Source organism: Tupaia chinensis, unplaced genomic scaffold (genome assembly GCF_000334495.1).
Source record: "Tupaia chinensis unplaced genomic scaffold, TupChi_1.0 Scaffold000097_1, whole genome shotgun sequence".
NCBI lineage: Eukaryota > Metazoa > Chordata > Mammalia > Scandentia > Tupaiidae > Tupaia > Tupaia belangeri.
In genome coordinates this window covers 7,652,821-7,668,718 of record NW_006159559.1, presented here as the reverse complement: position 1 = coordinate 7,668,718, position 15,898 = coordinate 7,652,821, and the positions used below count along the sequence as shown (strand labels likewise).

Genomic DNA, 15,898 nt, shown 5'->3' with positions numbered 1-15,898 from the left:
AGGCCAGGGGTCCTCAGTATTTCAAGTAAATATCACTGGTTTAGAATTTCCTTAGTGATGCTACAGTTATCTGTTGATTCTGTCTGAGGAACATGGTGAAGTCTTCTGTTAACTCAGATTTCCAGCTGGAATATGAACCTACTCCCCTTTGCCAAAAGGGCTGATGTTCTTTAGTTTCCAAATTTGTTTTGGCTCTGCCGACAGGCACACACTTGTTTATTTTTTCTGTGTCAGGTTTTACGGTGTTTGTACTAACTGGGACAGTTAAAATAATGAATTCTATGCCATTATTCTTATCAAAAAGCAGATCACTTCATTTGTGTGCCAAGAGTTTTTGAATTTATTGATACAGTTTTATTCCAATACAGTTCAGCACAACAGTTTCTAAAATAACTGTCTGTATAACAGAGAATATGGATAGACCAGTTTCCCAAATGTTTTTAGGGTAAGCCTATAAAGTTTTAGAACTTAAATATTTTAAAAACATCTAGTTTTCAAAAAGAAGTATTTGAGCAATTTTTATTACTTCATTCCCCAAATGATTCTAATACTCCTTGAAACCACTTCAGCTGGCATACTCAGGCAGACCTGGGACATGAACTGGCTGCCTTCCCTCATGGCCTTCGATATCATGTAGTAGTGCTCCTACCATGTGAGCTACTGTGGCTAAGTCTCAGAAGATACTTTTGAGTGGTTGTGCAGTAAGTAGGGTACCGTTGTGGGATACTGAAGCCACATGGGAGGCTCGGGCTGAGATCCCAAGTTGACCTGAATATGTTGAGTGCACCTGTGCATGCCTTTGATCCTGACTCACGGGACACTGCAGGAAGGGTTACGGCATGATGGGACCCTGCCAAGGGTACCTGCCTCTCTCTGCCCCCTGCCATCTCTATCTCCATCTCTCACGAAAGAAAGAAAATGAACTTTTTTAAAAACAAAAGTATACCTTAGATACAATAGTGAATAAACCATTTATGAGAAATGAAGTAATAGATGAACATGGTAAGTTTTCAGAAAGAGTTCTGGATATGTCAGCATAATGAAAGATATTCAGTTATTTAAACTTGGTCAGTGAACACATTCAGTTCTCTATCTCCATCTCTCACGAAAGAAAGAAAATGAACTTTTTTAAAAACAAAAGTATACCTTAGATACAATAGTGAATAAACCATTTATGAGAAATGAAGTAATAGATGAACATGGTAAGTTTTCAGAAAGAGTTCTGGATATGTCAGCATAATGAAAGATATTCAGTTATTTAAACTTGGTCAGTGAACACATTCAGTGGCATTGGTGAAAATCAAACTACTAAGCCTGTTATTTATTTATTTATTTATTTATTTATTTAGAGATGTTTTTGCAATAGGGTGTGTGACAGAGACACAGAGAGACAGAAAGCGTGAAATCAGTCCCTAGGGGGGATGGTCACTTCACAATCTCTTCTCCTCCATTCTCTTCTCGGGATCTTGGGCACACATGCACACGTGACTAGCGTGAGTTTAAGCCACTGGGTCTGGGACTCGAACCACGGTCGACTGCATGGGAGTCCAGTGACATAGCCATTATGCCAACTGCTGGTCCCACTAAGCCTGTTTTGATATGGTGAGGTTGATAGGGATTTTTTTCCTTCCCTCTGGGTATTTCAGAAGGATGGCATGACATTCATGCATTATTTCTTCTTTGACTCTAAAACTTTTAAAAGTTTTTAATGGATTTAAAATATGAATTGTGCTTTAATATTTTGAACATTTTGACAAAATTTTAAATTTTCATTTGCTCCAGGTGTTTAAATAATATCTTAGTATAGGTAAAGCATATTGAAACTACACATAGCTTTCTTGCTAGTGAAATAAAATTTCAGCCTTTTTTACTCACTGACATTACATTTCTTGTTTATAAATAAGCTCTTCACTGCTCACTTTGGAATGCTAAGTATCTATGAATCAACACAATTAAAAAAACCACATTTTAACATTTTCCAGTCCTAAGTGCAAAAGACATAGATAAATGAAAAAGAATTTGGTCAGCTTTAAACACTTCTAACTTACACATTATTTTCCTTAAAAAAAAAAAAGCCTAAATTATGTGTAAAACTTCATGGGGATACAGTGGTTTGGGGGCATGGGAAAGGGCAAGGTATTTCCCATGTATTAATCCAGAAGAAAGACCCTGAGAAAAAATTCAGCATATTCCTTTACTACCATTGGTTCTGTTGTGCTGTTGCTATAGCTTTTGAAAATAAATTCCATTTAAATTTTTCCTTCGATACATGAAGTAAACAAATTGAGCAGGACAAGAAATAAACATGTTTAAACTTTATAAAATAATTTGCTTTAATTAAAAATGATCTTTCCTGGCTATTTACAGCTCTGCAGTCTATTTTACAGGAATCAGTAGCTTCAGCCCTTAAAAGCTCTCCTGCAAGACATTTGCTACGTGAGAGAGAATTTATGTGCTGAGAATAGTTTCATTCTTCAGTTAGGCCTTAGGTTTGACCCTATAAAATTTTTTACTCAGGAAGGTACAAAAATTTTTTTCTCTTTAAATACTTCAGGAAAAACATAACCGTTTTCCTAAATAAACTTGGCCATTTGATAGCATAAATTAGGGTGGTGATAAAATGTGGAAATTGTTCAAAGGCATCTTGTATAAATTATCGCCTTGGCTACACTCCTGCAGGAGGTGCCTTTTATCTTTCCTTTAACTAGACGGGAAAAGTCTCCATTACTGGCGAAAATGAAGGCATTTTTTTTTTTTTTAAATCCAGATTCAGCTAATAAATATTTTATAACTGTTTCCTGCAAAATATCCGAAATCCTTTCTGGAACTTGCAGTGTGAAACAGCAACCCCAGGAAAAATATCAATAGCTTCACATCAGATCACTTGTAGATCTTTCACCTTTAGAGCATCTTTTTAAAGTTAGGGTTATAGGTCTGTGATGACCAATAACTTCTCCCCAAGATTTTGGTTTATGGATTTGTATTTAAAGCATAATGAAGTTTATGCTGCTAAACCAAATAATGCAGTAATGCACATCTCTGTGGTTAATAGATTTCTAAGTTCCATGGATACTCATTAATTATCTTAGTTAACTCCCCTTAAGACTGCTCCATATGTATTTTGGTGTCTTTAATATTTAAAACTACCACTATGAAAATTCTTCTGTATGGTAATAAAAAGCAGTTTTATATGAAACTATGTCCTAACATTCTTTTGATTTTTTTTTTTTTTTTTTTTTTAGATTTTTGCTAGGGTGCATGCTCTTGTCAGAGAGACAAGGAGAGAGAGACAGAGAAACAGAAAAGAAGACATCCCCACCTCTAGGAGGATGGCCATGATGCAATCCCTTCTTTTCCAGTTTCCTCTCTGGATTTTGGGCAGGCACACACGCACGCCTGGTGTGAGTTTCAAGCCGCCAGGTCCGGGACTTGAACCATGAATGACTCCATGGAAGTCCATCCCTTTAATCACTACGCCACCTACTGGCTCCTCTTTTGCATTTCAAAAAATCGTTTTGGGTCAGCCAGTGGCGTGGTGATTAAGGTTGCTGGATTCCACATGGTGTACTGTGCAGTTCAAGGTTGAAGCCTGGCAGCTTAAACAAAAAAACACCAGGCTTATGTGCATGCCTGTCCAAAATCCTAAGAGGAGAATGGAGAAGAGGCCTCATTGTGGCCATCCTCCTGGAGTGGGGGGTTCTTTCTCTCTCTCTCTCTCTAGTAAGCACATGTACCTCTCTAGCAAATTAAAAAATAAAATACTTGTTTCTAGAAAGTCATGAAAGCTTACTATTTACTATCAATTGAATACAGGATAATCACTAAACAGCACTAGTACGAAATACACCCACAGGCAACATGGAGTTTTATACCTACCGGGCCTGCCAAACTGCCCAGAAATCAATACTTTAATGTACAGAAAATATTACTGAATGCATCATCTTGGGTTTGACTTGTAGTTTGGCCACAGATAGGATGTCCGATTTGGAACCAAAAAAAAAATCACTTAGAATAAAACAACAACTTTAGAACTAGAGAGATTTTAGCACTTTTGTAGTCTAATTCTCACTTTATGGGAAACTGAAGTCCACAGAGGTTAGGACATTGAGTGAAAGTCACACAGTGGGTTTTAGTGGGTTGCAATCATTGCCTACTGTTCTTACCACTACATAAGTCTCTCCCTGGGTCACATTTACTACACTAGAAGCCAGATCCCATCCTTCTCTCTCAGTGTAGCTCAGGTAAAGAACGTGCAGGTCCCTTTGTATCCTGTTCCTTTTGGCAGCCCTGCACTAGCACCTGTGGGACTGTGAAATTCTTTTTAAATGTCCCAGATCAGTCTACAGAGCCTCTGACATAGAGTCAGGCCCATGTGTGGACTCCTGAGAGGAGGTGTTCCTGCACGCACGCCTGCACATGCACACCCACCTCCACCACATGCATAGCCATCTTCTATCCCTAGGAGAGAGTAGATGTGCTTTTTATACATTGAGGGCAGAATCAGTAAGTCAGGGGAGACTATACACAGAACACCCTAAAGAAGTGAAGTGTGTGTGGGAAAACCTTGGGCCACAGGGCAGGTGATGTGAGATCATTTTGTCTGCACACTCACTTATCACTGGTGTTTAGAGACCTTTCACCATATTGTGTAGGTGGTCTATATTTGGGGGTGGGGGGTAGTTTCCTTAAGTTTTAGTTCATAGTTTATGACTGGATGAATTATAACTATTCTGGAGGGACTCCAGAGGAGATAGCACCTTAAGTTGAAGATATTAAAGATAGCTGACCGTCACAAGAGCTGTCTGGATAGCACAGGAAGCAGGTGCATCCTGCAGTGGAACCATAGGTTTCATGAAAAGCACAATGTTATCTCGATTAGCATGTTGTTTAGGGCTGTGGTGGTTGAGGGATCAGACGTGAGGTCTCAGAGGTGGCTGTCATGAAAGTGGGCTAGTTGAGTGAAGGGCCTTATTCCAGAACTTGGTATAAGAGGAGACTCCAAGTCACTCACGGTAGGAGCTGATTTATGTATGCATTGTAGAGTAGTCAGTCTTGATTTTAAATATACATGCCATTATACGTATGTCATTTAAATAATCCATAACCAACTCATCCTGCCTCTGTAAGTCTCCACTCACTAGGTGTATGTTGGGATATTAAAATAATTTGGGACAAGGGCCGGCCCTGTGGCCCTATAGTTAAGGAACTGAAACCCACATGGTAACCATACTTTAAACCATGGTTTAAATCCCAGCCCCAGGGTCTTGACAAACATGCTGGGTGTGTGGGCATATGGGTCCAAAATCCTAAAAAAATGGAGAAATGGAGAAGGGACTTCAGTGTGGCCATACCCTATTGGAAGGTGCTTTCTTCCTCACTTTGTGTGTCTCTGTCTCTCTTTGACAACTGCATGCACCCTCTGACAATTAAAGAAATAATAATTTTTGGACAGCCCTGTGAGATCACCTTCTTTCTATCCTCTCTAACACTGGGCACTGGGGCTCAGTGTTGTCACCGCAGTATCCCTCCCACTGTTGGACATGGGTCCTAGCCTGGCTGCACTGGGTGTGGTAAAAACTGTGACTGAAAGAGAGAGAGAGAGAAAGAGAGAGAGAGAGAGAGAGAGAGAGAGAGAGATCTTCCTTGGATGACTGCTCCTTTGAGCTGACTGCAGAGGCAGTGAATAGTGGGCCATAGCCTCTCAAAAAAGAGTTGGTTTTGTAGGACATGCTTTTGTGGTAACACCTTCCTCAACAGAAGGAGAAGTCATAAGACAGGGAGAGAGAGGATGGGTTTTGGATCACAGCAGAGCTTTGGACTTTCAGCAGCAGAAATGACTCTCTTTACCCCAGCTCTTCAGCCTAAGGGGACAGCTTGTTATACCCCTAGGTCAGCTTATACTTCCAAGAATTTTAACTGGCATCTTGGGTGGTGTTCATTTTCTCGTGATTGAATAGTAGACCTTCTCCAAGACGTTTTTTTCCTGCCTGTGGCAAGCTCCTAACATGCCAATGAGGGGGGTACTGTCAATGCCATTGTTTTCCAAGATGCATATTACTGGTGAAAACTCCAACCACTCCTAACCAGACTTCTTTTGTCCACTCCCATCCTGACCCTTCCATTTAGAATGGGTTTGGAAGCCCTTGTGGAGTCCTATGCATTCTGGAGGCCTTCACTGCGGACTCTCACCTTTGAAGATATCCCTGGAATTGCCAAGCAAGGTAACTTACAAAATCTCCTGTGTCATATATGTAGCCAGTTCCTGTCTAGAAGCTCAGGCAATAAAAAATGCACAAGTCAGGCACAGCTGTGGTGGCACATGCTGTTAAGATGCTGTGCTCTGCAGCCTGGGACCACATAAGAGGCCTGGGTTCAATTCCCATACCAACCTATAGGCTTAGTACCTATAGGCAAGTGGCGTGCACTTGTAGTATCAGCAACTTGGGAAGCTGAGGCAGGAGCATTACAAGCTTGAAGTAGGCCAGGCAACATAGCAAGACCCTATCTGAAAAGTATCTAGGCATAGTGGCATGCCTGTGATTCCAAGTGGGGGCCAAGGCAGGGAGACTGAAACACCAGGAGACATTGTCTTTAACAAAAGGCACAAGTTCTTATTTACATCAACAATGACAGCCTCATCACCAATATTAAAATGAGTGCTGGACTGCTGGGCCTTTGTACCAGATGCACTTCACAAGAAATTGCCAGTGCTCTCTCCAGTCCATCCTTCTTGCCGGATTCTCTTCCTTCAGGTGAACTGAGTCTGGGAAAGTTCCCCCTCTGGGTTTACGATAAGATCAGGCACACTTGGATAGACCTGGGCTTTTCTCTGAATACTTATTGCAAGCCCAAGGCTCATGTTTGGTCAGCGAGAGCTGTACAGAAAGGGATGGTGTCTCCTTCTGGTCTGCTTAGTAAGTAGGACTCTTAGCTCACTCCTGTGGTTAGGCTTGTTACGATGATCCTGCCCAGCTTCCAGCGAGGATTTAACATGCTGGGTTTTAGATAATTATCATTGGTTGGGTTGGGCTTTTTGATTATTTTGAGAAGCTATATAAAACACTGTTGTTAGAGCAATGAAGGTTTTACAGCCTATCCAGCTTTTGGAATTTTCCTCTTCCCTTCAGTTCTGTCAAGTTTGCAAACATGAATCTGCCAGCAGCTCCAGAGAGGGGGAGTCCCCACCACGACTGTTAGTATGTGGAGGCAGGGCTAACCACCTTCTCTAAGTTTTGCAGGACTGTTTATTTGCTGGACCTCTGCTCTTTTGGTAGCACGGGGTTCATCAACTTGTTTTCTGGTTAGAAATAAGATTTTTGAAGTGCTAGACCATTGTCTTCCTCCAGTAGCTGAGACTAACAAGGTATAATCATTGGGCTCACACACTTTCTGCGAGAATATGCAGATGTGTTTGAGGAAGGCGTGCCTTTGACTATTTCAGTTCTTTCCTTTGAGTCATTTCTTTTTTCTTGCAAGAATATACATTGATCGAGAGCAAGCTTTGCTAAAAGAAAAGATAAAATGTGAGTCAAAGAGAAGCGATGGTTCCACTTTTGGAAAAAGATACAGAATAAGATGAAGTTTATATTTTGTCAAGTTGCTGGAACGTTTTGTATTTGTAATACCTATTACAGTAAAACAAAACAAAACAAAACAAAACAAACTTTGAGAAAGCTAACTGAGGGGAAATATGTGGACATTCTGTGTAGTAGTGTTCTATGATTAATCTGCAATAAAACACATCATTCCCTGAGGAGATAACTTGTCTTAAAAATATTGAGAGGATCTGCATTTTAATTATTTCAGTCTGAATTGAATTAAATGATAAACTCCTCAAAAGCTGAGACCATCTCCTTTTCATCTTCATAACACCCTCACCTTATAACAAGCTGTGTATAGCTTGTATTTACAAACTTGAGAGGAAAAGACGGTTATGGAGTTGTTCTTTACGTTTCAACTTCTTTTGTAGGAAATGCAAGTTCCTCCACCTTACTCCAAGGTTCTGGGAATGGCGTTCCGGCCACCCACCCTCACCTTCTGCCTGGCTCCTCTTGCTCTTCTCCTGCCTTCCATCTGGGGCCCAACACCAGTCAGCTGTGTAGTCTGGCCCCAGCTGACTATTCTGCCTGTGCCCGCTCAGGCCTCACCCTCAACCGGTACAGCACGTCCTTGGCAGAGACCTACAACAGACTCACCAACCAGACCAGCGAGACTTTTGCCCCACCCAGGACTCCCTCCTATGTGGGTGTGAGCAGCAGCACCTCCGTGAACATGTCCATGGGCGGCACTGACGGGGACACCTTCAGCTGTCCACAGACCAGCTTGTCCATGCAGATTTCGGGGATGTCCCCCCAGCTTCAGTATATCATGCCTTCACCCACCAGCAATGCCTTTGCTGCTAACCAGACCCATCAGGGTTCCTATAACACTTTCAGGTTACACAGCCCCTGTGCCTTGTATGGATATAACTTCTCCACATCCCCTAAACTGGCTGCCAGTCCTGAGAAAATTGTTTCTTCCCAAGGAAGTTTCTTGGGGTCCTCACCGAGTGGGACCATGACTGATCGGCAGATGTTGCCCCCTGTGGAAGGAGTGCACCTGCTTAGCAGTGGGGGTCAGCAGAGTTTCTTTGACTCTAGGACCCTAGGAAGCTTAACTCTGTCATCATCTCAAGTGTCTGCACATATGGTCTGATGAAGCCTTTAAGTTAAACTACGTTTGAATCTGTCCAGCATATTTTCTTTCTTCCTCTTTTTGTTAAAGCATTATGGAAAGAAACTATCTGTAGCTTGTAAAGTGTACATATAATCGCAAATGAAGGCTCCCTGAGTTTTTTGACTTTCTCATGGTGAGATTGTAATTATCTATGGTATACATATATATGTAAATGTATATATAAAACGTCTATATATAGCATGTGTCTGTACATGGCAGCCTCAATTTCCCCCATCACTTGCACAGAGTACTGGCAAGTACATGGAGTATGCTTAACCAAGGTTCTCAGACTCTTCTAAAAACAAAATGGTGAACTCCACACTTGGCAATGATACTAACCAGATGGAGACTTATAACTCAATTTATCAGAAAACTATTCTAAACAGTTTCATACTTGAGTGTTGATAACCAGCAGTTACCAGCATATAGTCTCGTGATTTCTGTTATTCTTGGACACAGTGTAAGGACCTAAGATGCAGAAGCCAGTGAGTCTTAATGATGAAGGATTAACTTTTGCATTTCTGCTTGTTCTTATTTATCACAGATACTATCTGACCTTGGGTCTATAAAAATTCATAACCCATAATAATTGTTATTTTCTTAAGGAAGGTAGAGAAGAGGCTTGTGATTCCCCCACCCCTCCTTCCATTGGGCACATGAAAGGCACTTACTCATCTACAGAAAATAAATTTCCAGTATTCTGGATTTTTAGCTCATTTTATTTAGCTTATCAAATAGACCATTAAAGAATGTTCTATAAACACTTTCAGATTCGAGATTTCACCAGGGAAAGACTATATGATATGAACAGAATGGCAAAAGAAAATAAAATCCATATCAAATTGTTTCAGTCCAATGAGAAATGTCTATCTTTTTAAATCAAGAGGAATAATATTGCTGACTAGCCCTTAGGTTTTTATGTCATTTGATTTTTCATTTAGGATTCATTTCCATCTTGCTTCAAGCTTTCTGACCCATGGTCTGTAAGGAACAAAAAGAGTATTTAAACTACTTATTTCTGTCTGGTAATGCCTACAAATTGAAACTTCCCTCGCTCCTTAACCTTGTCTCTCTTGGACTCTTTCCTAAAACAGATAGATCCTAGGCCTTTATGGTGTTAAATAACACTGTCAGGAATTTCAGGGGGGGTTATCGCCAGCAATCTGTTTTTTGGGGGTCGTAGTGCAAAGGCCAAAGCCTATTCCTATAAAGACCCTCTTGGAGGACTGAGGAGGAAGATACTAATTATGATAAAGGATCCATAAAACTTTTGACCTCGACAGCATTTTAACCCTTGGAACAGGAGAATTGAAAACAGCATTCATTTACAAAATATATATCCCTAAAATAATGTATAAATGATTTGAGAGGTCAAAACAAGTAACTTTGAGAATTAACTATAAGATAAATAGAAAAGGCTAGCCACGCATGAGAGCATGATCTGACGTCGCTGAGAAACTAAAATAATGTGTCCTCCCGTCAGGGCATCATGTTTACTCCATTTGCTGAGCAAAGGGAGTGTGACTTCCTTTCACTCCTAGAGGCAATTGCTTTAGCTCATTCCTAGTTTAGAGGGGAAAAGATGCAGCTTCTGGTTGGGTCCTTTATTTGAAACAGCACAGCTGTTAGATATTTAGGAGAATATACTGTTTGAACAGAATTTGCACAGAACCTGACTCTCTGTACAGATATTGATACATTTTCTCATGAATTCTGTAGCAGCTCATCAATTAGTATTGATTTTTAAAATTAAAATTAGCACAAAGGGACATGAGATATTTATAAAATGTATATCTACATAAAATGTTTGCGTTAAGTACTAATAATTTGACAAAGATTTGGGAAAAGGCTTTGAGAGTGAGTCATTCCTAGACTTAGTGTTCGGTGTAATTCAAGGAGACCAGAGAATTTGCCATCTTGAGAAATTATGGAAAGTATGGTGTATTACCCATTTATGTTAATGAGGAGAGTATTTTCCTTTTTGCTGTTGGCAATTTAAGATGACACCACGATGCAAGTAGAATTTTTTTTTAATTAATCCTTGTTTTGGTAAAATGTAGCAATATTGTACAAAAGCTGTTTCCTCTAGGTTTTACTGTAAATATTAATCACCATGTCACTTCACAAAGTAGCCTTTTATTGTTATATTGAATAACATACATACATTGATAATTATAATTATATATCTGTATTTTATTAAAAAAGTGCTTAAGAAATTATATTAAAGCGTGTTATAAAACCTTTTTATGATTTTGGAGGGTACTCATTTTAAGTGCCTCTAGAGAGTGTTCCAAGAGTAAGCACACACATGCCTACCCCTAACACTGACTCTGTAGCTCTCAATTACAAATGGGCTGCTATTCATTTTTCATGTGTTAAATGTAATTTCTTGGTATGTTGACCATGTCATTGAAGGTGAAGGCCCTGATAAATGTTGAACACATGAAAGTTTGGACGTGAGAAGAGGGCAGAGTGGTATGTTTTGTTTCAGGTCCAGCGGAGAAGGGCAAGGATACAAGACTGAGCTGCTTGCCCCACTGACCAGTGATGACAGATGACTTCTTGGCCCCTTGACTAGAAAACATTCCAAGGACATTGTAATGGGGTGAGGTTGCTGCTATCAAGACCAGTCACATTTTGAAAATTAACACTTGCTTCCATATAAGCTCCCTCCCAGAGGTCAACAGCTTTTCACAAGTGGGGCACCCAGTTGCTGACCTCTGATTTCTGGAATGTAGTGGGTCAAGAGACCTTGGTGGCCCCCAGAGAAGGTTGGGGCACAGTGAAGCCCATACAGGGAAGGATTACACATACTGCTTAGTGACATTTTAAGTAAAAGGAACCTTACTTTAAAAATGCAAAGAGCTTCCCATCACTCACCTCTACCCCAACTAAAAACCTATCAGTAATTCTCACTTTAGTGAGACACAGAAAATAACAGCTTTGGAAATAGAGATTTGATGAGAAAAAAGAGTAATATTTATAACAGGGCAACTATGAAAAGATTTGGATAAGAAATAGGAGGTATAATAAGAGATCCCTAACTAATCTGAAGATTCTCATAAAGTCCTGGTGCAGAGCCATCAAAAATCATTTCATGAATGTCTTTCAGGAGCTTTGGTGGAGTTAGTGGAGGCTATGCTAATGCTTTCTCCAAGTATGAGAGGTTTGAAAAGAATACTTTATTTAAAAAAAACAGCATTGAGTTTCCTCGTGGGAGACTTACCAGCTCAACTACATGAAGGTTTCCCTAAGATTTTCATCAGGAATAAAATAATTTTATTACTGCCATGTTGTGTTTTCATTTTATTTTATTTATTATTTTTTGTTTTTCATTTTATTGATCTTTCTTCTTAAAAATATGTGTTCAGGGCACCAACAGATGGTGTAATGGTTATATTGCTAGACTTCCATGTAGTCAACTGCAGTTTGAGTCCAGGACCCAGCAGCTTAAAACTCATGCCGGGTGTGTGTGCATGTGTGCCCAAGACCCTGAGAGGAGACTGGAGGAGAAAGGATTGCAGCAAAGTTATCCCCATGGGGGATGCTTTTTGCTTTCTGTCTCTGTCTCTCTGGTGAACATATGTGCCCTATAGCAAAAATCTGTCTTAAAAACAAGTAAGTGTTCAGGTCAATCGAGGATGAAGTTAGAAATGTCAGCAGTTAAGTAGACATACATGATTGTGGTGTTCTGAGAGCTTAAAGTTTAACCATTATCAGTGATAGAGTGGACAGATTTTATTTATATATATATATATATATATGTATTTCACACACATACATATGTATATATGTATATTATACACACATAAACACAGATATATTACACATGTGTATATGCATGTGTGTGCATATATGTATACATATATATCTATACATAGATATATGCACACACATACATATATACACAGAAACATGCAATAGGCCCAGCCATGGGGACATAAGCTGTAAGACACCGTTATGTCAGGCCGGGTCCACTGGCAGGCCCAGGCTCGGATCCCAAACCAACCTGAACAGATTTGGTGTGTAGCACAAAAATGTAAGTCCTAGCGAATCAGGAGGTTGTGGCAGAGACTCACGATGGCAAGATCCTAACAAAAAATACCTTTCCCTCTCCTCTCTGTCTTTCCCTCTCACTCTTATTCTCTTTCTAATTAAAATCAAGGAAGAAAGAAACAACAGAAATATAAAGTTGGTCTCCCTCTATATGCTGATAAATTTTCAAATAATCTTTTTTCTATTTTATGGAATTTTGGTATGGTGGAAACATCACTGCATTGGGAATTATGGAATTTGGTTTCAGACCATGGATTTCTCAATGGTAATGTGGGCAAATACCAATTTACATCTTGTTTTTTTTGTGTGTAAATGGGGTGGCTGGAATGAAAATCTGTAATACTTCTTTCAGTTTCAATTTATGTGATCCTAACATATAAACAGTTTAATATTAAGAAACTAGTTTTATAAAACTTTTATATCTTTAGGAATATATGTCTATTAATTTTTGAGTATATATCTATATCCTTACCAAGAACATAAGAGTACTAGGATTATTATCAACTTATCGAATTACTTAGCGTTTGTCTTTTTTTTTTTTTGGAAAGGTTTTTGCTATAGGGCGCGTGTGCTCGCCAGAAAGACAGAGAGAAAAAGAGAGACAGAAAGTGAGAAATCATCCCCCAGGGGAGATGGCCATGCCGCAATCCCTTCTCCTCCATTCTCTTCTCGGCATCTTGAGCATAAATACACATGCGCCTGGCGTGAGTTCTAAGCCACCTGGGTCCAGGACTTGAACCACAGTCGACTATGTGGGAGTCCAGCAACATAGCCATTACGCTAACTGCTGGTCCCTTAGCATTTGTCTTTTAATTGGAACTGTGCTTTATTTAGTTACATTATGTAGGACCGTATTTTAATATTTGAAGGAAGTTATATTTCATAATGTGTTTGCTTATAGTGAGCAGAAAAAAATCAATAAAATCTATTTTTTAGGATGCCCTTAATTGCATGACATAGGATTAGTTCATTTTGGAGAGAGTATAACATCTAGTAAATATATAGTGATCATTTCATGTCCATTGAAAATACATTTAGGGACCAGCAGGTGATGTAATGGTTGAGGTGCTGGACTCCCACGTAGTTGACCCTGATTTGATTCCTGGACTTGGTGGCTTGAAATTCACACTGGGGACATGTGCATGCATGTCCAACATCCTGAGAGAAGAATGGAAGAGACGGGATTGAGATGCGGTCATCCCTCTGGGGAGTGAGATCTTACTTTCTGTCTCTCTCCAGTGAGTACACACACCCTTACAGCAAAAATCTCTTTCTAAGAAAAAATACATTTAAATCCTCAAGAAAACACTTGCTCTTGTCTTTTTTATTTTTTTTTCCCAGTCTTAACTCACTTTATTTTTCTTGTATGAAAACCCTATGTTGTGGCCATAGCTGGGGCCTGGGGCCTCTCCACTGAGACTGTGGTATGGGTTTTGAGATATTCAGTGAATTCCTGATAGAAAGACTTGGTGAACAGAGTCTCTTTCCAGAGGTCAGGGATAAGATACTGTAGGTCTTGGAGATGGTGACAAAGGTGGTCTTGGTGAAGTTGCCCGGGGTGGTGGTACAACCCTGGGCAGAGTGGTGGCAGTCTTTGATGCCAGCTATCATCAGCAACTTCTTGGGCACAGGGGCTGAGACAATGCCAGTGTCTCTGGGGGGAGGAATAAGGCGCACCACTATAGAGCCACAGTAGCTGGCCACCTTGCAAGGGACAGTGTAGGGCTTGATGATCTTGTTCCTCCAGAAGTCTCTCTGCAGGGCGACAATGGAGAGCTTGGCTAGGATAATGGCTCCTCAGGTGGTGGCAGCCACCTCCTGGGAGCAATTCACACTGAGATCAAGGTAGTCCCCAATGGCTACAAATGCCTTGAACCTGGTCTGCTGGCCAGCAAGAGTCTGCTTTTGCACAGGTATGATCTTCAAAGCCTCATCCTTGAGTATATATCTATATCCTTACCAAGAACACAACTGGAAAAAGTCAGTAATCTCAGACACCTTGATGAGCAGGGAGAAGAGATAGATTTCCTCCAGGGACTTGATCTTCATGTTTTTGACCAGGTGGCCCAGCTTGGTGACTGGGATCCACTCCTTGTTCTCACCCTTGTCTTGGTGAGCTCCATGGCCTCAGTCCCGGGCCCAACCATTGTCATGATCTGGACCATGGAGGCCACTACTGAACCCTCCACAAAAGCCCCCTCGGCCTCTTATCCCAAGGCCCCTGGGACCTCCGGGTCCTGCCACTGCACTGACTGCCATTTGGTCTTTTTCTCAGAGAAGAAGTGATTTTATCTTTTTAAAAGGGCTTTATGCTGATGCTTAGTTACAATAATATAAAGCAGTTGATTATCTGTAACTCACTGAATTTGTATAAGGTAAGATGACCATATATATATCCTTTGTTTATGTTTTAAGTCACCTTAATCTTAATCAGGTCATTAAAACAACTTAATAAAGCCAAGACATTTTCCTTGTTTTAAAAAAAGATGATTTATTTAATTTTATATATTATTATTTTGAAAATTTGCCATAGGGCATGTGCATTCACCAAACAGAGACAGAGAGAGAAGGAGAGGAAAAGTGAGAAAACAAGCCTCCAGGTCCAGGACTTGAAATAGGTCGGCATATGGGAATCCAGCACCTTAACCACCATGCCACCCTGACATTTTTCTGAATATCAGCTTTATTGAGTTGTAATTCACATGTCATACAAGTCACCTATTTAAAGTGAATAATTTAATTTTTTTTTTTTTTAGTATATCCACAGGGTTAGTTATATAACCATTACCACAATCAATTTTAGACCATTTTTATCACCCAAGATAATGCTCATTAACAATCACTCCAGGACCAGCGAGGTGGTGTGGCAACGGCAGCTGGATCCCCACATGGCTAACTGCAAGGTTTGATTCCTGACCAGGCAGCCTAAAAACATGCTGGCGGGGCTGGCAGGTGGCATGGTAGTTAAAGGTGCTGAACTTCCACATGACTGACTGTGGTTCAAGCCCTGGACCTGGAAGCTTGCTTTGTTTACTTTCTCTCTCACTCTATTCCTCTCTGATCATGATAAAATAAATGAATGGATAAATAAATTTAAATAAAATAATTTTAATAAAACAACAACAAT

General features: G+C 40.1%; 1 protein-coding gene and 1 pseudogene across 2 annotated transcripts in view; one reads left to right on the top strand and one right to left on the bottom strand.

Moving 5' to 3' along the window:
- TBX18 (T-box transcription factor 18) overlaps nt 1-10,839 on the top strand; it is a 30,775-nt gene extending 19,936 nt beyond the window's left edge. For both annotated transcript variants that reach the window (XM_006143372.3, XM_006143371.3), the window contains exons 8-9: nt 6,127-6,221; nt 7,970-10,839. In XM_006143372.3, coding sequence (XP_006143434.1) covers nt 6,127-6,221; nt 7,970-8,694 — 820 coding nt within the window. In that variant the 3' untranslated portion in view covers nt 8,695-10,839. The remainder of the gene's footprint in view (nt 1-6,126; nt 6,222-7,969) is intronic.
- A 3,307-nt stretch (nt 10,840-14,146) lies between these two features.
- LOC102489297 (40S ribosomal protein S2 pseudogene) lies at nt 14,147-15,030 on the bottom strand (annotated as a pseudogene).
- Nucleotides 15,031-15,898: the final 868 nt, after the last annotated feature.